This window comes from Chlorocebus sabaeus, chromosome 13, assembly GCF_047675955.1.
Source record: "Chlorocebus sabaeus isolate Y175 chromosome 13, mChlSab1.0.hap1, whole genome shotgun sequence".
Taxonomy (NCBI): Eukaryota; Metazoa; Chordata; class Mammalia; order Primates; family Cercopithecidae; genus Chlorocebus; species Chlorocebus sabaeus.
In genome coordinates this window covers 36,418,142-36,440,864 of record NC_132916.1, presented here as the reverse complement: position 1 = coordinate 36,440,864, position 22,723 = coordinate 36,418,142, and the positions used below count along the sequence as shown (strand labels likewise).

The window sequence follows — 22,723 nt, the reverse complement described above, 5'->3', positions numbered from 1 at the left end:
CCCCATCCCCACCAGAAGGTCTTCCCAAAATTCAAATCTGAACACTGCAAGAAGAAGTTGACATATATTATGTACGGTTGGATTCATTTTTGTAAAAAAAAAAAAGATGGAATAGACAAAATGAATATGTACGAAACATATATATAATATATAATAAAATATATAAAGTATAAAAATAGAATACATTAATATAGATGTCACAAAAGTCTGAAGGTATTTACACCAAAGCATTTTCAGTGTTGTAAGTTATTGCCCCAGAGTAGTATGATTTCTGGTAACGATTATTTCCACCTTTTCTAATATATGTAATTTCTTTTCCTTTTTTCTTTTTTTTTTTTTTTTTTTTTTTTTTGAGACAGAGTCTTGCTCTGTTGCCCAGGCTGGAGTGCTGTGGTGTGATCTTGGCTCACTGCAGCCTCCACATCCCAGGTTCAAGCGATTCTCCTGCCTCAGCCTCGCCGAGTAGCTGGGACTACAGGCGCATGCCACCATGCCCAGCTAATTTTTGTATAAAAATTGTAAATATACCAAATAAAGTAAATATAGTAAGATTAAAAATTACATATATTTGAAAATTAGCTGGACATGGTGGTGTGTGCCTGCAATCCCAGCAACTTGGGAGGCAGGAGAATCACTAGAATTCAGGAGGTAGAGGCTACAGTGAGCTGAGATTGCCCTGGGCAACAGAGCAAGACTCTGTCTCAAAAAAAGAAAGAAAGTTAATGCAAATATGATCATGTCATTCCTATGCCTAAATTTATTCACCTAAAAAACAGTGAAGACAATTTTATGGTAAGATCAGTCAGAGAGGCAAGCACCAGCTCTCCCCCACCCTGTACCCTAACTGGTACTCAGTGGTGGGAATGAAACGTGTAAGAGGGACAGTGTCTCTTTTTCTGCTGATTCTCCTCTCAGATGGAGATTCTCTTTTATGAATGACTTTGGTGGAAGTTCAGGCTGTTTGAGGAGGTGCAACAGCACAGCAAGTGTGCTAGGACAGGATGGAGGCCTTTTAAAAGTTGTTCTTTCTCCCATCAGTTTTATTGGGTTTTTGTTCAGGCTGTAAATACTAGGACTAAGAGCTCCCAGTGTTCAGATTTGCAATGGAGAAGGATCCTCCGTTACTTACTGGGCCGGGATTGGCAGGCAGTGCTGAGAGACCAGTAGGAGGCTGGGGAAGTCCTTGCTTTTCCTGCAGGCTCTGTGGGCCTGAGAGCAGGGACGGTACCCTGTGAACAGGGGGGGCTCAGAGAGCATCTAGAAATCACATGGCTTTCCCACCTTCCCATGGCGTCGTGGTCCCTGATGTGTCTGTTCCTCTGGTTTATTTTATTTTAGTTTTTCAAGACGAGGTCTCACTCTGTCACCCAGGCTGTAGTACAGTGGTGCGATCTCACTGCAGCCTCGACTTCCTCCCACCCGAGGTTCAGGTGATCCTCCCACCTCAGTCTCTCGTGTAGCTGGGACTACAGGCACGTAGCACCATGCCTGGCTAATATTTGGGTGGGGGGTGTTGTTTGTTTTTTTGTTTTCGTAGATATGGAGTTTCACCATGTTGCCCAGGTTGGTCTCAAACTTCTGGTCTCAGGTGATCTGCCCGCCGGAGCCTCCCAAAATACTGGAATTACAGGCAGGAGCCACCACGCCCAGACTTGTCTGTCCTTCTGCATCTGCATTTCACTCCTGGAGCACCATCCTTCCCCTCCTCCCATCAGTTCACACTCGCCTGGTTGCCCTCTTCTTCTCAAAGCTCCCTGACCTCCCCTGGGTAAAAGGCTTGTTTGATATATTTTATCAGAAACCCTTCTGCACTTCCTCTTTGAAGTGCATCTGGGTGAAAGGCTTTTTCGATATATTTTATCAGAAGCATTTCTGCACTTTCTCTTTGAACTCCTGTTAATCATTGCATTCCTTACAGATCCTACCAGACTCTTAAAAAACTCCTTGACAGTCAGCTGGGCACGGTGGCTCACGCCTGTAATCCCAGCACTTTGGGAGGCCGAGGCAGGAGGATCACCTGAGGTTAGGAGTTTAAGCCCAGCCTCTGGTCAACATTGTGAAACCCTGTTTCTACTAAAAAATGCAAAAATTAGCCTGGTGTGGTGGCGTGCACCTGTAACCCCGGCTACTCGGGAAACTGAGGCAGGAGAATCACTTGAGCCTGGGAGGTGGAAGTTGCAGTGAGCCTAGATTGCGCCACTGCACTCCAGCCTGGGAAACAGAGTGAGACACTGTCTCAAAATAAATAAATAAATGAATAAATAATTTTTTAAAACCCTTGACAGAATAATGTTTTTAGCATTTTATCCTCAGCATCTAAACCTGGTGTACTGAGCTATTTAATAAATGATGATTAAATAAATAATATATGAACAGATGGATGGATGAAAGAATGAATGAGGAAGAATGCTGGTAGCATATACTAAAAGTCAAATGAGTCTATGACTGCAGAGGAAGCATAGGTAGCACATAATATTCATGTCCTGGACAAAAGGCTGAGTAACAGAAGGAAGAACAAGTTTGTTGGTGTTGTTGTTGTTGTTTATTTTTATTTTTTTTGAAATGGAGTCTCACTCTTGTTGCCGAGGCTGGAGTGCAAAGGTTCGATCTCGGCTCACTGCAACTTCCACCTCTTGGGGTTCCAGTGATTCTCCTGCCTCAGCCTCCCAAGTAGCTGGGATTACAGGCATGTACTACCTTGCCCGGTTAATTATGTATTTTTAGTAGAGATGGGGTTTCTCCATGTTTGTCAGGCTGGTCTTGAACTCCTGACCTCAGGTGATCCACCTGCCTAGGCCTCCCAGTGCTGGGATTACAGGCATGAGCCACCGCGCCTGGCCTAGAAGAACAACTTTTAAACCCTACCCACCTCCTAGCACTCTCGCTGCTGCTCCTCCTCATAGAACCTGAACGTCCACCAGAGTCATTCGTAGAAGGGAATCTTGGTCTGAGAGGACAGCAGGATTGGCAGAAAAAAAGAATCGCCATGTTACACTTTCCAGTCCTGCTACTTGAGTGCCAGTTAGAGACCTCATTGTAGGGGATAGCTCAGTTCATACTTGCTTCTCTGACTGATCTCATCACAAAATTATTGTCACTAGTACACAGTCCCCACAACAATCCTCTGTCTAGTTATGTCAAGATTAGCACCTACAAATTCAAAATAGCATCTGACGTGACTTTCTATTTACAGAAGGGCACATGGGATGTGTTAGTAACACCCTCCTTAGGGCTTTGGATGCTGAGGACAGGCCTAACAGCCAGGCTCTGAAGGAGTAGGCAGCCCTGATATGTATCTGCTGATTACCGCACTAGGGGTCTCAAAAGGGAATTCCAGAAGCTTCTTTTGATAAAACCTCAAAACCATCTGATCTGCTGCTGCCAGAACTAAAAATAGCTTGGCCGAGTTGGGAAAGCATTGGTCTGGGAGTTGGATGGTGTGGGGGCCCTCGTCTGCACTAACTGGCTTAGTGTCCTTGGAGGCACTGTGAGCGTCTCTGAATGCCCGTGCTGTCTTCCATGCACTGTGGATGAGGAGGCAGCACCCCTTTCATCATGGGGCAGCTAGGTGTCCCAAAAACTATGACAGCCATGAAAGGACTGGGTGAACACCCAGCCCCAATCCCAGGAGGGAGAGAAAGGGAGAGTCGTGATAAGAAAGCAGCCGCACCAGAAATGCTTCCCAGTTGTCCTGGTGGCAGGGATAAAATCCTCCTACACTCAGTCGTTTGGTGGTCGGGGAGTGGCCCTTTGGTGAGGAGGTAACTCGCCAAAGGGTTCTGCTGCCTTCTAACTTGCTGTAAATTAGTCAGCTGTGCTCTCTCCTCGTCTGCTTGACCTGTGACTCTGTGGCCCATGACTGCCTCATTCATAGTTAATGCAAGGAAGGGCCCAGTAGCAACCAGAAATGTGAACGGCTGTTCTCAAACATGGGAGGTTGCCTACACCCGGATAAATAAAATGGTTGCCTTTCCTCTTTTAGAATAGTCATTTTGTTCTTCCCTAAGATTTGAAAATATAGTAAGGCAGGTCCCAGAATAATACTGTTTCTTTCAACATTGCTTTGTCATAACATTGGTGAGAAAAAAAAAAAAAAATCAATTCCTGGCTGAAGCCACTGTCTGTGTGGAATTTGCACGTTCTCCCACGTGGGTTTTCTCCAGGTACTCCAGTTTCTTCCCACGTCTCAAAGATGTCCTCGTTCCTTGGTATGTCTGCATGATTCCAGTCTTAGTGAGTGTGGCTGTGTGCATGAGCACGCCCGGCAATGGGATGGCCTTCTGTCCAGTGTCCCCAGCTTGAACTCTGAGCTGCCAGGACGGACTCCAGCCACCCCACACTCTGAGTTGGAAGAAGCAGGTTGGAAAATGAATGAATAATGAAGAAAAATTATTATCAAATAAAAATTCATGAAGTCTACAATGATCATACAGGCACATGACAATAAACGATGCTGCATGGAAGCGTTCAGCGAGCCCATCCTATTTGTTGTTGGGTTTTTTTGAATTGCATGGTGGTAGGAGGTACTTCTTACAATTTTTTGCTTTTAAACATTTATTCCTTGCTTTAACCCACCACCACTATGATTGCTGTCACTCACTGATTCACCAAACATTGGGTAAATAATTCACTTGTTTTTATTAATCTTTCTGAAGTGTATGTATAGCTCACATTTATTTTCACATTTACCATTATAAGCATTTTGGTCTTTATTTAGAAGTTCGGTGATGTTTTTGTGACCAGAACTGTGTCATAGGAATTTAATAAATCTTATTTATATCAATTAGCCTAAGGTGAAATTGGCTTCATTATATGTTATTTTGCTTAAAGTCGCAGTTTCCAAGAACATATAGAAAATGTTAAATGAGGGCTTATTGTATAATTAAATGGTATTTATTGAGCTCTGACTCCGTGCTGGTCTGTGTTAATGTTTATTTATATTCTTTCATTTATTACCCATAATAATTCAGTGAAAATGTTACCGGAAAGGGGTTTCAATCCAGACCCCAAGAGAATGTTCTTGGATCTCACGCAACAAAAAATTCCAGGCGAGTCCATAGAGTTAAGTGAAGCCAAATTTATCAAGAAAGTAAAGGAATAATGGTGACTCCATAGGCAGAGCAGCCCCAAGGGCTGCTGATTGCCTATTTTTATGGTTATTTATTGATTATATGCTAAACAGGGTGTGGATTATTCATGAGTTTCCCAGGAAAGGAGTCGGCAACTCCCGGAACCTAAGGGTTCCTCCCTTTTTTAGACCATGTACGGTAACTCCCTGATGTTGCCATGGCATTTATAAGCTGTCATGGTGCTGGTGGGAGTGTATTTCAGCATGCTAGCACAATATAATTAGTGTATAATGAGCAGTGAGCACGACCAAGGTCACCACCTTGGTTTTGGTGGGATTTGACTGCCTTCTTTACTGCATGCTGTTTTATCAGCAAGGTCTTTGTGACCTGTGTCTTATGCTGATCTCCTGTCTCATCCAGTGAGTTAGAATGGTCTCAGTCTTATTTTACTGAGCCCCTATTCAAGATGGAATTGCTCTAGTTCAAACACCTATGACAAAAAGGCATCATTATACCCATTTTACAGGAGAGGAAACTTTCAGAGAGACTAAGTTACATGCCAAGCTCCCAAAACTACTACATGCAGACCCAGGATCTGAACCCTGTTTTATTTTATACACAAATTCATCCCCCTGTGTATTATGCCATTTTGCCTCAAAAATAATAATAGTACCCGCATAAAGAAGATGAAGAGGAAGAGCTGGGAGTACATATTTAACCAAAAATAAGAAGTCCATAGGTCTTGGATGAAGACTAGCACTGGGCAGGCAGACAGAAGAGGGCCCAGATTAAATTAAAAGTGTGTGATTAATTGGCAGCTAGTAAAGAACAAGATGAAATCCTTCAGAAACCAAATATTTGAGTTTTGGTGTGCTGAAGAGATCTATATCTGAAGTCACAATATTTAATATATATCATGTATAATTAATATTATTATTATTTAATGTTCTTTTAAAGGGAGAGTGGGTTGGGATAATTGAGCATAATCTGTTTTGTCTCAGAGTCTGGCCGTCTTTTCTCCCAGTATCAGTCTCTCGACTAAACCAAACATGTTTTTAACTTCTCCCACTTAATTCAGTAGTTAACTAGTCTATGTAAAAGAAGATTATCATAATTTAGTTTCATAATTCCTTGCAATACTATTTTAATATTTTAAAATCAAAATATCACTTTGATTTTAATATCAAAATATTTAAAATCACAATTGTTTTTGCTTCTTTTGGCTTCGGTTCTTTTGTATCATACAATTTTATCATTTAAAATCAAAGACCTTACCATCAGATTTACCTGGGCTATAGTAGTAATTTTACCACTTACCCATGGCCAAATGTGTATGACAATCCCTACTTTACAAGATTATCATAAAGATGAAATTAAATGAGACAATTTTATTTTTTTTTTTTTGAGCTGGAGTCTTGCTCTGTCGCCCAGGCTGGAGTCAGTGGTGCAATCTCAGCTCACTGCAACCTCCACCTCCCAGGTTCAAGCAATTCTCCTGCCTCAGCCTCCCGAGTAGCTGGGACTACAGGTGCCTCCCACCACACCTGGCTAAATTTTGTATTTTTGGTAGAGACAGGGTTTCACCATATTGGCCAGGCTGGCATCGAACTCCTGACCTCATGATCTACCCACCTCGGTCTCCCAAAGTGCTGGGAGTACTGGCATGAGCCACTGCACCCAGCCCTAAATGAGACAATTTATGTGATTTTTTTTTTTTTTTTTTTTTGCACACGGAAGGCACTCAAAAAATAAAAGTGACCATTTCTTTCACCTCTGAATTCATGCTCTTTATTTTGAAGTTGTAGAGTCGTGTATATAGATTAGTAAAAGAGAGCTTTGGAATCAGTGAGGCCCGGATCCAAATCCCATCTCTGCTTTCCACCAGCTGTGCGGCCTTGGGCAAATGTCCTAGTCTCTCTGAATCTCGCTTTCTTCTTCTATAAAAGGAGATTAATGGTATTTGCAGGAATGCTGTGAGGTTTATAAATAGCATATGCCAAGTATCTGGCACATGTTAGGTGCAAAATAAATGGTTTTGCTTATGCTTAGATAAAATGATTTTTGTTCTATGAAATGGAGCTAATGATTAGGTTTTATGAAAAGGCTTTATTTATTTATTTCATGATTAGATTATATGAAAATGCTTTATTTCACCTAGAAGCTTACCTGGGTGTCATTTTATGGTTGTCTCATCTGACCATTTTTAAACCATGGTTGGATCTTCTGGAAATGTTTAGAGCTCATTATGAAGCCAATGTAAACAAAGGTACCTATCAGCTGTTGCAGACACTATCCCATCCACAGGGGCACCCCTGACATAACCGTAGCCCAACTTCACCCTGAAGTCTTGGAAAGGTTACATGATTCAGACAGATGTAGTAGGCATGAGATTACAGGCCAAGAGGAAGAGGCTGGGGCTGTGGGCAGTATATTTGACAGGCTCCTACACTGCAAGCCTTGTTCCGGGTCCCTTACAAAGCACCTCTTTAGGATGAAAACAAGATGTTCTTTGTAAATAAAAGTTCATGCATTTGGGTAATGAAGTCATTTTCCAGCGCTGCAGTGAAAGATATTCTTCTCCCAAGCCCTCTGGGTGAGGACTGTCGGGAGGAAGAGGGGTGGCCAGTGAATCTCCAGAGAAGATATGAGCACAAAGAGTGCAACAGTCTATCCCTAGAAAAAAAAACGAGAAACCGTGCTCAAGAAAGTGGGCACCCTGACCCTCTGCCTTCAGAAATAATGTACCTCTGGTTCCTGCCCCTGGAATCCCTTTTCCACCCACTTTCCTGCGAACTAGCGGGGGCCACATAAAAGATCTATATAAATACAGATAAAACATCCGGTACCTTGACTACATAAATAAGAGTGGTGAGGAAGCGGTCACAAAAGCTGAATATTCTTCTGGAGCCCTTGGAGGGGCTCCAAACTGAGAGGGGAGGGAAGGCCGCAGGGAAAGGCGGACCTCAGTGTCTGAAAAGCCAGCTTAGAGTGGGAGGGTCTGAAAGTGGAAGGTAAAAAGGGAGTGGTGAGAATGAATGTGAGAAGGAAGCCAGGACAGCGCAGTCCCCAGTACCGAACGGCCAGGGAGAGGAGGCGGCCTGGTGCTGGCGGGGCTCACCCCAATCCGTCTGCCCTTTGATGCCGGACTGTAGGCTCCGTCCGTCTGTAGGTTCTTGAGCCAGAGAGAAAGAGAAAAAGTGAAAGAGGGAGAGGGAGAGGGAGACAGAAGGGGAGAAGGGGAAAGAGAGAGAGAGAGAGGCTGGGACTCTCCCTTACTCTAGCACTTTCCCTTTTTTCCTAAGCTGCTGGTTGCGCTGCCACCTCCGGATACTGCACACGGATTGGAGGGAAAATAAGCGAGGCACCGTCGCACCACGCGGGGGACCCACGGAGACCTACAGCGCCCGAGCCCTGCTGGATGTCAGCGGAGAAATGGCTTTGAGCTCAGCCTGGCGCTCGGTCCTGCCTCTGTGGCTCCTCTGGAGCGCTGCCTGCTCCCGCGCCGCGTCCGGGGACGACAACGCTTTTCCTTTTGACATTGAAGGGAGCTCAGCGGTTGGCAGGCAAGACCCGCCTGAGACGAGCGAGCCCCGCGTGGCTCTGGGACGCCTTCCGCCTGCGGCCGAGGTACAGTGTCCCTGCCATTGCCACCCTTTTAGGGCACCTGCGCCCCCGCGGGCTGTGCCACACTCATCCTTCTCTCTCTCCGCCTATTTCCTCTCCCCATTGCCTTGAGAGTTTCACCTGGGCTAGGTCAGTTCGGAAACTTGAAATAGTTTTCCTTTGTAAGTTGCATTTGGATGTTGAGAGTTGAAAGTTGAGGCTTCGGAGTGTGTCTGCTCAAACGGGCGAGAGTGCATGTGTTGGTGCTCTGAGTTCATCTGCTAGACTCTCACCGGGGACTGCAGCAGCACATCGGTGACTTCTGCCACTTGCGTGTCCCAGTAGTCATTTTGTCAAGCCACAGCACTTAACGTGTGTGCCCTGTCACTGGCTTCCTGCTCCTCTGCGCTGTTAGGACAGTGGGAACACTACTGCAGGCTTTTTGTCTCATATTAGACAAGAAGTCTTCTGCAGCAGGGAAGGTGAAGGGGTGAGTGAGAGCGGCTGGTCATGAAAGGAGCTGTTAGGAAACTGCTGAGAGGATACCTTAAGTAGAAATGAGCCATTGTATTCCAGAAACAAGACGTTTCCATTAAAATCAAGCCTCAGGATACGCTATTGATAATATGTGTATTGAAAGAGCTGCTGTTTGAATATCTTACAATAGCTTTTAAGTTGGAAACAAAACCGGAATGTAGAGATCTGGTAAAGGAAAAGGAATCCAGAACAAGTGATTTAAGAGCCCCCTGAACTGAAACAGACAACAGCATGTCCATTGCATGGGAGATGCTAAGAGGGAGGAAAATGAAGTCACCTAAGTTCATGGGAAAGGAAGGAGCAATTGACCTAACAAAACAAACACCACGCTCTATAGCTATGGTTACAGCAACTGTACAACTAAAACAGTTATGTGGATTGACACCATTTCTAACATCACTGATGCATGGATTATTGCTATGAATTCTGTTGTTAGTACAATTGTAGTTATTAATTATTGATGATTAAAAATAAGGTGCATGAACATGGTCCTTCTTCAGAGTAAGCCCTACTCACATGCCCCAAAAAAGAGAGAGTATGGACAGGGTCAGAATATACCAACCTCTCACTGTGGTATAAAATGTAGCCTCCATGAGAAAGAGGGAGCATGGCTTGTGGTCAGCTTCATACCCAGAAACTTGGGGAGAAGCCAGACCAGGAGGGATTTCATGCAATGGGAAGGCTTTGCTTGGCTACAGGCTTGGAATTAACCCCAGGGAAGCATTATCTCCACCTGTTGCTTTGAGCATGGAAAGTCCCTGAATGAAATGCTTGACTTAAGAGTAAGATTGGCAGATAAATTGCAGGACACTCAAATGTGAATTTCAGATAAATAATGAATGAATTTTTATCACATCCCAAATACTTCAGAGGACATATTTATACTAAAATTGGTTTTCACTGTTCATCTGAAATTCAAATTTATCCGGGCATGCTGTATTTGTGTCTGTTACATCTAAAGAGACAAGCCATATAGAATTGTTTTTGGTAACTCTCATCCCACAAAAAAATAAAAATAAAAAAAATAGGAAAGTAATTTTTTGAGCTTTAGACAACCTTAAAATTAATGTTCAGACCCCAGGAAATTTCTTATGCGTGCATATGTTTGGTGACATAGTAGGAAGGCAGCACAGCAAAGTGTCTTAGATTGCAGGTTTTCAGTCTGATGGTCCCAAGTTGAAATTTCAAGCTCCTTGACCTTGGGCAAGTTACATATCCCCAGACTGCAGATAAACTGGTACTGACAGAATTTCTTGATGCCTACTTCACACCTCATACTGTTACTGTAATGAAATTAGATAAAATAGACTGCTTAGCATAGTGCTTGACATAGTATAAATGCTTTATATATGCCAAGAGTTGTTATAATTGTTACTATCAAAAATGTGGATGATCAGATTTTAAAAAACCCTTATTCGAGAATATTCCTTAGAACCTTACATTTATGGTTTTCTTTTACTTAATGTTATTGTATCTGTTTATCTATATTCTTCCAACTGGAAAAAAAAAAGTCATATGGTGAGTTAAATTTGTAATACTGTCAGAGTCTAATAGGCTCAGAATGCCAGTGGAGGCCTTCAGTTTTGAAAAACAGAAAGAAGATATTAGTCATTCCAGGAAGGTCAAAGTATATGGTGTAGAAAGGGTGAGATTGAGGTAATTATGTTCCCACTGCATAGTTTCACATAATGCCTCCAGTTAGCCTGCAGTCCCATGGCGATCCCAACGCCCCACCATCAGGTTTCCCATGCTCTTTATAGCAGTAAGCAGACCTTAAACCAAATACATTCCGGAGACTTAATAACATGGTACAAACACTTTACTGGATTGGCTCAGGAGATGGTATTTGTGTATATATGGAGAGAGAAAGAGAACACGGACACATTATTCATGCGAGAGGTTCAATGTGTGGATGGGAGGATATTCTAAAAATACGTTCTTTTTACTTGGATTTATATGAATGGTTATTCTGCAATTCTCCAGAAGGAAGGAAGAAAAATATTAAGGCAAGCATGGAGCAGTGGGAGGTGCTTGGCTAAAGGCCTTCCTGAGGTTCTCCTAAGCTCCTCAATAGGCCAGCTTGTGGACTCTCCATCCCTGAGTACTTGGCCCAAGACACAAACTCTGACATGCTGTATTGCTCCATGTGAGCTGGGGAGCAAATACATGAAATATGCACAGAATAAAAGGATAGAGACTGTTGGCTGACCAAAAAAAAGTCTCCTCTTTTCCCTGTAAAACAAGCCAAAGCTTCCCCTGAGATGCAAAGTATTTGAAAAGAAGAGCACCTGTGGGTAACTCCATACTAGTTATGGGGAGGATTTTCCCACCTTTGCTTCTTGACAATTAATCTACTGAGTCCATTATTGCTGAGTTTATGGTGAGAACAGTGATTCTCAACAGGTGATTCTCAAAAGGGAAGACTGGGCAGTTTCAATAATGATAATCAGTATTCTAATATTTCACATTAAGGAAAAGAAAGTCTATTCATTCCACCATGCGCACTATAGCAAGAAAAACTAGTCCAAAGTCTTCTTGACCAATATAAATATGGTAGATATGGAAAAGAACTGGAGTGGGGGCAGGAATGAAGATGGGAACAACCCCACAAGAAGCCAGTAACAGAATGTCCTTGGGAAGAGTGAGATCCTTGTCCATCAAAAAGAAGCAGGAACTAAACAAGGTCAAGAACATGAGGTTGGAGGTTACACTATGTGGCTGGAAAGAAGCCACACAGAGACTGAGAAATTGAGGAGGCAAGGACTCTGCTGACAGGGCAAGGTGGAAGGTGGTGGAGGGGGTGATGGTGCTGTTACTGGCTTTCACAGATAAATGAGAGAATAAGGGATACAATTGACAACGTTGAGTAAATGCCCCTCAGGGGGAAAAGAGGAATTTCTCTCCTAAAAACCTCAGCTTTGCTATTGTCATTATTGTTGTGTTAACTTCACTCCAAGAAGATGAGTGCCCATGAATGCACCCTATACCAGAAAAACTGACTTGCTAAAAAGAAACTCTATAAAGCAGACTAACTCTGAGGGACTTTCCCTTTTGACTCATTCCTTGTTGATACATGAACCCATGTCCCAAAGCATTGTTAGGCTCCTACCATTAAAAGATTGCAGAATGTTTAATAAAAATATTTTAGATCTCTTTAACCATCTGCTTTCTTTTTTCTTATCTTAGTCACTTGCTTTGAAAAAGGTCCCATGGGATCACACTAAGACCTCCAGTTGCTAGCCTGGGTTATCACTCTCTACTGATGTTCTAACAATTCAATTAGGTAATCTGAACCCCTTACACGCAGTCATTATTTCATTCATTTATTCACCCAACAAGCTGGTTTGGAGCCTTACCTCAAACAGAGCAATAAAATAGGCACAAGGAGGAATAGAAAGAAGCATAGTCTCATCTTTGCCCTCAGGGGTGAGCAATTGAAGAGACAAAAAAAAAATAGGTGGCCATTATATAAAGAATAATGTACTAACATTCTGTAAGAGTGGCTGCAAGGTAAGTGCCATGCAAGGTAATGTGAAAAAAGTATTATTCCTGAGCTAGACCAGTAGGGCACAAAACTTACTTGCCAAACACCAAAATAGGCTTCCAAAACCTTATTTTAGAAGAACTGCAATATAGCGGTGGTCGTGATAGTTAGAATAGCATGGCTCACAGCTGACACCCGTTGAGTACTTACCACATGCCAGATACGGATCTAAACCCTTCCCATGAGTAATTTCCAGTAACTTTCATGACAAGTCAATGTGACTGGTATCGTTATTATCTCATTTGATACACATAGAAACCGAGGCACAGAGCATTTGCCCAGGCCCTACTTGTAAGTGGCACAGCTAGGAAGGAGATTATAAAAGCAGTTGAACTGTGCAAAAGTAGCTAGGAAGAGGTGATTAGATAAATAGAAGTATATATAGGAATACTTCTAGTCAAAATTTTGGGAATTCCTTTTTTTTTTTTTTTTTTTTTGAGACAGCATCTTGCTCTATTGACAGGCTGGAGTGCAGTGGCTTGATCTCAGCTCACTGCAACTCCTGCCTCCTGGGTTCAAGTGATTCCCCTGCCTCAGCCTCCCAAGTAGCTGGGATTACAGGTACGTGCCACCATGCCCGACTAATTTTTTGTATTTTAGTAGAGACATGGTTGGCCAAGATAGTCTCTATCTCATGACCTTGTGATCCACCCACCTGGGCCTCCCAAAGTGCTGGGATTACAGGTGTGAGCCACTGCGCCCGGCTGGGAATTTCTTAAAATGAAGAAATATAAAATGCAATTTAAAGACCATTTTTGCAGTGCTTGTTGGATGAGTAGCATAAGTTACAAAAAGTTGAGATAACTTCGCTTCCCCATCTAGTCTAATAACCATGTTTTAGAACTACTCATGTAAGAAAGAAAAAAACTAATACTTGTTGACTTGTACTATGTCCCATCAACCTACATGAATTATCTTATTTAATACTAAATAGTGAAAATTATACCCATTTTACAGATGAGTTCATTGACATTTAAAAGTGGTAAGTACCTTAACCAAATGTTCAAATTCCTTTCTTTGCTTTCTGTATACCAGGGAGTCTCCCTGATAGAACACTTTTTTTTTCAACTATAGAGTCTTCTTATTTTCTCTTTATAATGATATTCTAGTGTGTGTCCTCCACATGATGCTACAGTCTATCTTAAAAGCTCTTGATTTAGATTAATAAGTAGGAAACTCATAACAGTATTACCTAAGGAATACCTAGTCTATCTTATAGAATTTATTATAAAATTGCTGAAAAATAAAGAATTTCATTCCTTAGTGTTCTAGAGTTCTTTGATTTAACCAGAGGAAGTTTTCTCTTTTAATGTGATAAAATAAATATAACAGGAACTTTGTCATTTGATTTTTTTTTTTTTTTTTTTTTTTGGAAACGGAGTTTCACTCTGTCACCCAGGCTGGAGTGCAGTGGTGTTATCTTGGTTCACTGCAGCCTCCGCCTCCTGGGTTCAAGCAATTCTCCTGCCTCAGTCTCCCAAGTTGCTGGGACTACAGGTGTGTGCCACCGTGCCTGGCTGATTTCTTGTGTTTTTAGTAGAAATGGGGTTTCACTGTATTAGCCAGGATGGTTTCAATCTCCTGACCTTGTGATCTGCCTGCCTCGGTCTCCCAAAGTGCTGGGATTACAGGCATGAGCCACTGCACCCGGCCATTTGAACTATTTTTAAGGGCACAGTTCAGTGGCATTGACTATATCTACGTTGTTATAAAACCATCACCATCGATCTCCAGAACTTTTTCATTTTCCCAAACTGAAACCGATTAAGCAATAACTTCCGATTAACTCCTTTCCCCAGCCCCTGGCAACCACCATTCTACTTTGTCTCTATGAATTTAACTACTCTAAGTACCCCATATACATAATCATGCAATACTTATCCTTTTGTGCCTGGCTTATTTCATTTAGCATAATGTCTTTGAGACTCACCCATGTTGTAGCATGGGTCAGAATTGCATTCCTTTTTAAAACGAGTAATACTCTGTTTATATGTACACTATGTTTTGTCCATTCATTTGCTGATGGATATTTGGGTTGTTTCTACCTTTTGGCTACTGTGAGTAATGCCGCTATGAACATTGCTGTACAAGCCTCTGTTTGAGTTCTTGCTTTCAGTTTTTTGGGGGTGTATACCTAGAAGTGGAATTGCTGGATCATATGGTACAGAGGAAGTTTTAAGCCTCAGAGTCTTACAGGAGCCAGGTGAAAAATTGAGTGAATTTAGCTCAGTAAAGAAATGCATCCTGTGAGTGGTGGGACTCAGTAACACGAGATGGAAGGATCCCTCTTCCAGAGTGGCAGCCACCTTTCAGCATTGCCAGGTCTTCTGGTTTTATTTTGTTTTATTTTGTCTTTTTCAAAAGAAGACAGAATTTGGATTCATAAGTGAAATTGCTGACTCAAACATTTTTTAATGCCCTGTAGGCTGAGTACATCTGAGGGCCAGATTCAGCCCAAGGATAATTTATTTGCAGCCTCTGTTTTACAATATTTTGAAGTTCACCTTTCATTACAGGCAGAATATGGGCTTACAACCAGACAGATGTGCTGTGAATCCAGCTCCACAACTTTCTAGCTGTTTGACTTTGGGCAAATTGGACCATCTTTTAGATACTCAGTTCCTTTAATTGCAAAATAAATAGAAATACACTTGCCTTGCAAAATTCTTGTGAAATTTAGATGAAATAATATATGTAAGCTGCCTAACACAAAGTTAGCTCTCATTTCTCTCAGTCTGTCCCTCCTTCCTTTCCCTAATTTTTCCACTCTCTGCCTCTGTTTATCTTCAGGTAAAACTTTATATTATCTTGCTAAAAGTATTTTGTTATCAAACTCTTTACTTATTGCATAAATTCAAGTACTTTTAACTCTTGCTTAAAATTTGCTGATCATCCAACATTGGAGAAGAAGACTGTCATTTAGATTTTATAATCATTGTGTTTTTCATGGTTCTTTAAACAGCCTTTCCCCAGCAATAGGAGGATCTGAGCAGTTAAGAGAAATGAATGCTAAATCCCTAGAAAAGCTAAAGAAAAAAGCCAACAGCGACTGGGCACGGTGGCTCACGCCTGTAACCCCAACACTTTGGGAGTCCAAGACGGGTGGATCACGAAGTCAGGAGTTCAAGACCAGCCTGGCCTAGATGGTGAGACCTCCGTCTCCACTAAAAATACAAAAAAATTAGCTGTGCATAGCGGCGGGCACCTGTAATCCCAGCTACTCGGAAGGCTGAGGCAGCGATTTGCTTGAACTAGGGAGGCGGAGGTTGCAGTGAGCAGAGATCATGCCACTGCACTCCAGCCTGGGTGATAGAGTGAGACTCCATCTCAAAAAAAAAAAAAGAAAAGCAGCTTTGATATGACAAGGACAATACCTTTTTTCCCTCATATTAAATTATTAAATCTGACTTGTCACAGTTTCTTGATTTAAAATACCAAAAACACGCCCCTACTTTAGGATTTTTTCTGGCTTGTAGTAACCATATGAATATAACGATGGTCAGACATAATTTTGAGAACTTTGATTGGTTAAAAGCCATTAAAACCAGATTGCTAGTATATGCTTTGAATCCAAACCTTAGCATATCCAAACAATCATATTTTTTTCTAAAATAAGTAAATCTAGTCTATTGATGTCTAGTGACCATATAGAAGAATATTTAAATACCTACTCATATTTGCAAAAGAGCAGCATTCTTTTTTCAACTGTTTTTCTTTTTTGCTCTTGGTGTGGTAAAGTTAAATTCTGGGAAATGGTTTACTAAAGGGAAGTTTAACCACAGATGTTTGTAATTCCAACTTAAGTTTCCCATCAAAGTCTTAATGAAATTCAGCTGCCAGCAGTTCAGCTCTGAATCTGAGTCTTTTTATCATGAGAAACTTGGGAGAAACAACATTCTGAAGCTGAATGGTAATGGGAAAATTTCCATATTCAGCCCAAATCCTCTCCATAAAGAAAAAATACTTAGACAAATTCTGTTAAAAGCGGGAGGAGAGATGGTGAATATAATTTGAGTAATATGCAAAATGACCTTCCTTTCACTCCCAGGACTTTCTTAGTTTTTATGTTGTGTTTTGGTGTAGGCTAGAGATCCGTGTTTACCTAAATGGAATGAAGTATATACATTTTTTACTTCATGAGAACTGATGAGTTAGAGAAATCCCGTAACATTAACAGCTGCATTAGCACAAGTCTTGTGCAAACTAGACCAGTAATCCAGGCTCTACTCTACAGCTAAAAGGACCCCTGACCATGATGCAGACTTTGTATATTAATATTTATTTTGAAATTATGCCATTTTGGAGTGGCATGATTGCTTCAAAGGAAATCAAGGACTCTAGGGATCAAAAGTACCTTCACTAAAACTTCCCTCACACACACAACTATTACATGGAACACTGTTGTCTATGTACAAAGTGAAATACAACATGGCATGCTGAACTAAGCAGCTCTAGAAAGTCAAATGTCAGTCCAAAGAAACACATAATATAGACACCAGCCAAAGGGAAGAGAAATGTCTAGTAAGCCTCAGCCCCTGGGATGCTAGGACTATAGAACCCTCTAGAATCACGGCACAGAGCCACAGCACAAATTCAGGGTCTGGGGCTGAAAACCCTGGCAAGCCTCTTCTTCCACAGCAGAGGTAGTCCAGGATGCCTTTCAAGCTTCATGGCTATATGTGTGTGTTTCCCTTTGATGAACAGTGATACAATTTGACAAGCTGAAGGTGTTACCTAAGTGTTACCTCTTTTCCTGCTGATCTGTCCTGAGTCCTAGGTGGTTCTGTCAACCCCCAGGTCACAGATGAGGTGCTAAATGCCTGCTATTTGGAGATTAAACAGTCTGAATATCTGGAGATGGACTGAAGTTTCATTGTAGTACATGAATAATTGCCTCATTTTATATTGTTCCTTTGAAATTGTTGTCTGCCATGGTTAATGCCAATAGACACCCTGAAATTCCATTCATAAGAGACCTGAAGCCTCTCCTGCAGCGCAAAATTCAGCATAAAGGAGACCTGTTTGAATGCAGAGTCAGTGGGTGGTTATTACTGGTTACATAAATCTATCATACCTTGCAGCATGAGCCATGAAATCAAAGGAATCACAGAATGTCAGATTTAGAAAGGAAGTTTAGAGATTCAACTCTCTCATTTTGTAGGTGAGAAACCTAAGCTGAGAAGAGAGGGGAGGTGTGGGTGCTCGACCCCGGACACGATGCCCATTAGCAGTAGTACACGTGCCACAGGGTAAACCCCCAAATTGGAGTTCAGCCTGGGAGGCCATGTGGGTTCTTGGCTTCACACAGGGAGGATTTCAAGAGCCAGCCGACAGAGTAAAATGAAAGCAAGTTTATTAAGAAAGTAAAGGAATGAAAGGATGCCTACTCTTCAGACAAGCAGTCCTGAGGGCTGCTGGTTGGCTGTGTTTATGGTTATTTCTTGATCATACGCTAGACAAGGGATGGATTATTTATGAGTTTTCCAGGAAAGGGATGGGGAATTCTCAGAACCGTGAGTTTCTCCCCATTTCAGGCCTTATAGGATAACTTCCAGACATTTCACGGCATTTGTAAACTGTCATGGCGCTAGTGGGAGTTTCTTTTGGTATGCTAATGTATTATAATTAGCATATAATAAGCAGTGAGAGAGACCAGAGGTGGCTTTTATTACCATCTTGGTTTTGGCATGGTTTGGCTGGCTTCTTTACTGCATCCTGTTTTATCAGCAGGGTCTTTGTGACCTGTTACCTTGTGAAACCAGTCCTGCTGACCTCCTAGCTCACAAGGAACTGTGTCTTCTGACTTTTTGCCTTATGTTCTTTCCAATTGTTTTAATGGACTGAATCATGCTAGCTTTATTTTATTTATTTATTTTTGAGACGGAGCTCTGTTGCCCAGGCTGGAGTACAGTGGCACGATCTCAGCTCACTGCCACATCCGCCTCCCAGGTTCAAGCGATTCTCCTGCCTCAGCCTCCTGAATAGCTGGGATTACAGGCGCCCGCCACCATGCCCGGCTAATTTTTGTATTTTTAGTAGAGAGAGGGTTTCACCATGTTGGCGAGGCTGGTCTCGAACTCCCGACCTCAAGCAATCCACCTGCCTGGACCTCCCAAAGTGCTGGGATTATAGGCATAAGCTACTGTACCCAGCCTCATCCTAGCTTTAGAACTAGTGATTATTACCTGGGCATATCTAGATATCTTGTAAAATATATCTACTTCTAATATATTATTATTCTTTTACTCTTGTTTCTGTTTATCCTTAAGTTGAGTCATCAGTAGGAGATTCCTATGGAGCTGAGTAGAGCTAGACTATGAGTCTGTAACTATTCTGATTCTTGGCTCCATCACTAACAACCAGATCACCCTTGCCAGGTAAAGAAACCTGGTCAATTCCTCTACCTGCTGGGGCCTCAGTTTCCATCCTAAAAAAAATTTAAAATGATTACTTCTAGCAACAAAATTCTATAATTATTTAAGAAATAGGTTAAAATGTATGCCAGTTAAAGGGAACCTGGGTTAAGATACTGAATCACATAGTCATAGCTGTTGCCCTAGTTAGAACCCAAGACTTTAAGAGTCCAGAGCCTGAAGGAAACACAGGGTCCTGGCCTGTGGAAGCGGGTGGGGAGGGGTGGTTCCTAACAACTCCAGATGTGGGACTGGGGCTGATCTGCAGCACAGGGTACCAACCCAGCCACAGACATGAGCTTCTCCAAGGTGACACAACAACGAGGCTTCCCAGACAGCCTAAATGTGTCTCCGTGTGGTCAATGAATGTTCATGGGTCTCCCATGCCAGAGTCCAAGGGTGCTGCCCCCTACTCTATCTGGACCCTCCAGAATGACCCTAAACCTATCCCCACTGCAGAGAGACAGCAAAGTAGACAAAGGAAGAGATCAGGGACTGGAGACCCACTGAGCAGAGACTCATGTCAACACATAACAGTTCAGTGCCAAATGGCAGAGGGTCCAGAAAGATGAAGGTATTTTTACTCAATGAGAAAGGAAGGGAAAGCCAGTGACAGATTATTAATCATTATAAACATTAACATGAAATACTCACATTATATTATACATAGTACAGCTGTCCACTAGATCTTAATGACCATGTAAAGAATTATCTTGCTTTAGATTGGGCAGAACACAACATGTGGAAGCAAAAGTCAGAATCATTGGTGTGTGAGGGGATGTGCACTGGTGTCTAAATGCCCTGATTGTTGCTGGCTATGGGGAAGAGGGCTCTAAAACATTGCTACTGAAAGTGTGGTTCAAAGATGGCAGCATCAGCATCACCTGGGAATGTGTTAGAGATGCAGAATCTCAGGTTCCACCCCAGAATCAGAATCTACATTTTCACCATATCCCCAGGCTGTTCATCTGCACCTTAAAATATGGGAAATGCTAGGCTCTCAAGTATAGGTGGGCTTGAATTTTGAATAGACTTAGGGGAAATTGCAAATATAGAAAATTTCAAAAATGTTTTGATGTAATTATGGAGGAAGACCCAAAAAACATAAATTATAGCTAAGTCTAGTAAGGGGGTTCGCAGGCTCACCCATGCTACGTGAAAATGTGTATTTCAGAATAAAACACAAGCCTCAAAGGAAACTGCTGCTTTGAGGCATCTAAAGGAAGCTGATAAGGTAAAGTCACTTCCTGAAACCATGGCACACACATACTGGGTGCTCAGAATGTATTTTTTGAGAAAAGACATGAAATGACATGGCAGGTTTTTTTACTCCCACCTAACTTCTCACCACCCATAACCCAGTTACCAAAAGACTGAAGACTCTGTGTCCTTGAAGGAAGTAGAGCAGAGGCAGGGGAAGAATTTACTTGGGGAATCTGCTCAAAAATAGGAGGTTACTCACACTTTTCAGGGAATAGTGGGATTGTGATGTTTTTCTTGGTAACAAGAGAGTCATTCTGATTCAGGATGTCTCTCCAGGGAGTGAGGAGTGCAGTCTGTGTCCTAGACTAGAAAGATAATGTTAGGAGACAGAGAAGACCTAGTTCCCCAAAATGAAAATTGCCAATTGCTATTCCTCCAGCTGGTCCTTTTCTAGAGGGATTGAAATCTGCAGGAAAGTGCCTTTGAGTCAGGTCTGTGTCACCTTCTCTATCAGAGCAGACGTCCCCATTCTCCCAGCAGACTCGAGCTATCCTTGATGCAGCATTTTAGCTTTAATTACTAAGCACTTGATTAGCACTTGCTGTGTTGCAAGTACTATTCTAAGCACTTATGTGTATTATGAATTCATTTATTCCTCATAACAACCCCATGAGGAAGGCATTAATATTAACCCCATTTTACTGATGACGAAAATGAGCCAGATAGCAGTTAAGGAACTTACGGTCATAGCTAGGAAATCTGACCTCAGACTCGTAACCTTCACATTATAATGACCCTGTAACATCTGTTTCTAAGTCTCAGAGTGCCTTAGCAATACCCCAGCTAATAAAGGTTTCCCATATTACCACAGTAGTCTTAGCAGTTGACAAGTATGTAAAGAACTTTTAAATTAGTGGTATGTTTAGTCTTTGGCCTTGTTTTTAAGTTATAGAGTAAACTAAGTATCATCTCAGTAACAATGGGGAGTCCTTCCGTTAAACATAGGAGGAGTAACAGTTGATGAAATTTCTGAATGTGTGTATATATATTCATGTGACTCCAGCTATGCTGAGCATTGGTTTTTCAGTAGATTCCTGAGTCTAGTTTGTGGACCTACAACTTAAAAGATCTTGAAAAGGATATGGAAAGAGCTGACATGGTAGTAAAAACATGACCTCAGTTCCTAAAAAAAAATAAAATAAAAATTGAGCTACGATATGATCCAGCAATTCCACTGCAGGATATATAACCTGAAAAAAAGAAAATCAGTATATAGAAGAGATATCTGCACTCCTATATTTGTCGCAGCACTGTTTACAGTAGCAAAGATTTGGAAGCAACCTAAGTGTCCATCAACAGATGAGAGCATAAAGAAAATGTGGTACATATACACAATGGAGTGTTATTCAGCCATAAAAAGAATGAGATCCAGCCATCTGCAAAAACATGGATGAAATTTTATGTTAAGTTAAATAAGCCAGGCACAGAAAGACAGATGTCACATGTTCTCACTTATTTGTGGGATCTAAAAATCAAGTCAGTTGAACTCATGGACGTAGATAATAACTTAATTGTACATTTTAAAATAACTTGATGTAATTGGATTGTTTGCGACTCACAGGATAAATGCTTGAGGGGAAGGATAGCCCATTCTCTGTGGTGTGCTTATTTCCCATTGCACATAGTCAAGTTATTACTGACTATAGTCATCCCATTGTGCTATCAAATAGTAGGTCTTACTCATTCTTTCTATTTTTTGTGTGCCCATTAACAATTCCCACCTCTCCACCATTGCATACCTGTATCAAAACATCTCACATACCCCAGAAATATACACACCTACTATTTACCCACAACAATTTTTAAAATAATAAAAAGTTTAAAAATAAACAATTTAAAAAAATGACCTCAGGGGAAATGATTAGATAAAGTATGTCAATCAGGAAAACTAACGAAGGTTTAGAAACAGTTTACCTTTTAAAATGTTTCTCTACAAATGACAATAGAAAAAGAAAGGAAATTTAACAACGAAAAGGATTCAAAAGACAGGCTTGCACGAAACACAGGCTGCTAACTCCTTTAAGCACTATATAAAACAATTTGTCTGAAATAAGTGAGTTATTCACTCGGCACCCAAGGAATAAGAGTATAGTGCTCACCATTCAAGGTAGCAGTGATTTGATCTGGAACGCACCCAGGTAGTCTTCTGCCCTTCTGAACTAAGAGAAGGACTGTAGCAGCAGTCACTTGTAAAGTGCATTGTAGCCTGAATAGGGGGATGTGTGAGAATAATGTTACCCCAGATTTTCACGTGCAGGCATCTCTTTACTATTTCTCCTCTCCTCTAGCCTCAT

At 41.7% G+C, this 22,723-nt stretch overlaps 1 protein-coding gene across 5 annotated transcripts in view; it reads left to right on the top strand.

Annotated features, from left to right (window-relative positions):
- The first annotated feature begins 7,995 nt into the window (after positions 1-7,995).
- The window catches only part of LAMA4 (laminin subunit alpha 4), a 144,638-nt gene continuing 129,910 nt past the window's right edge, over positions 7,996-22,723 (top strand). For 3 of the 5 annotated variants that reach the window (XM_073022423.1, XM_038000999.2, XM_038000998.2), the window contains exons 1-2: positions 7,996-8,234; positions 8,372-8,696. In XM_073022423.1, coding sequence (XP_072878524.1) covers positions 8,502-8,696 — 195 coding nt within the window. In that variant the 5' untranslated portion in view covers positions 7,996-8,234; positions 8,372-8,501. The remainder of the gene's footprint in view (positions 8,235-8,371; positions 8,697-22,723) is intronic. The other 2 variants (XM_073022424.1, XM_008007290.3) reach the window with 1 other exon arrangement.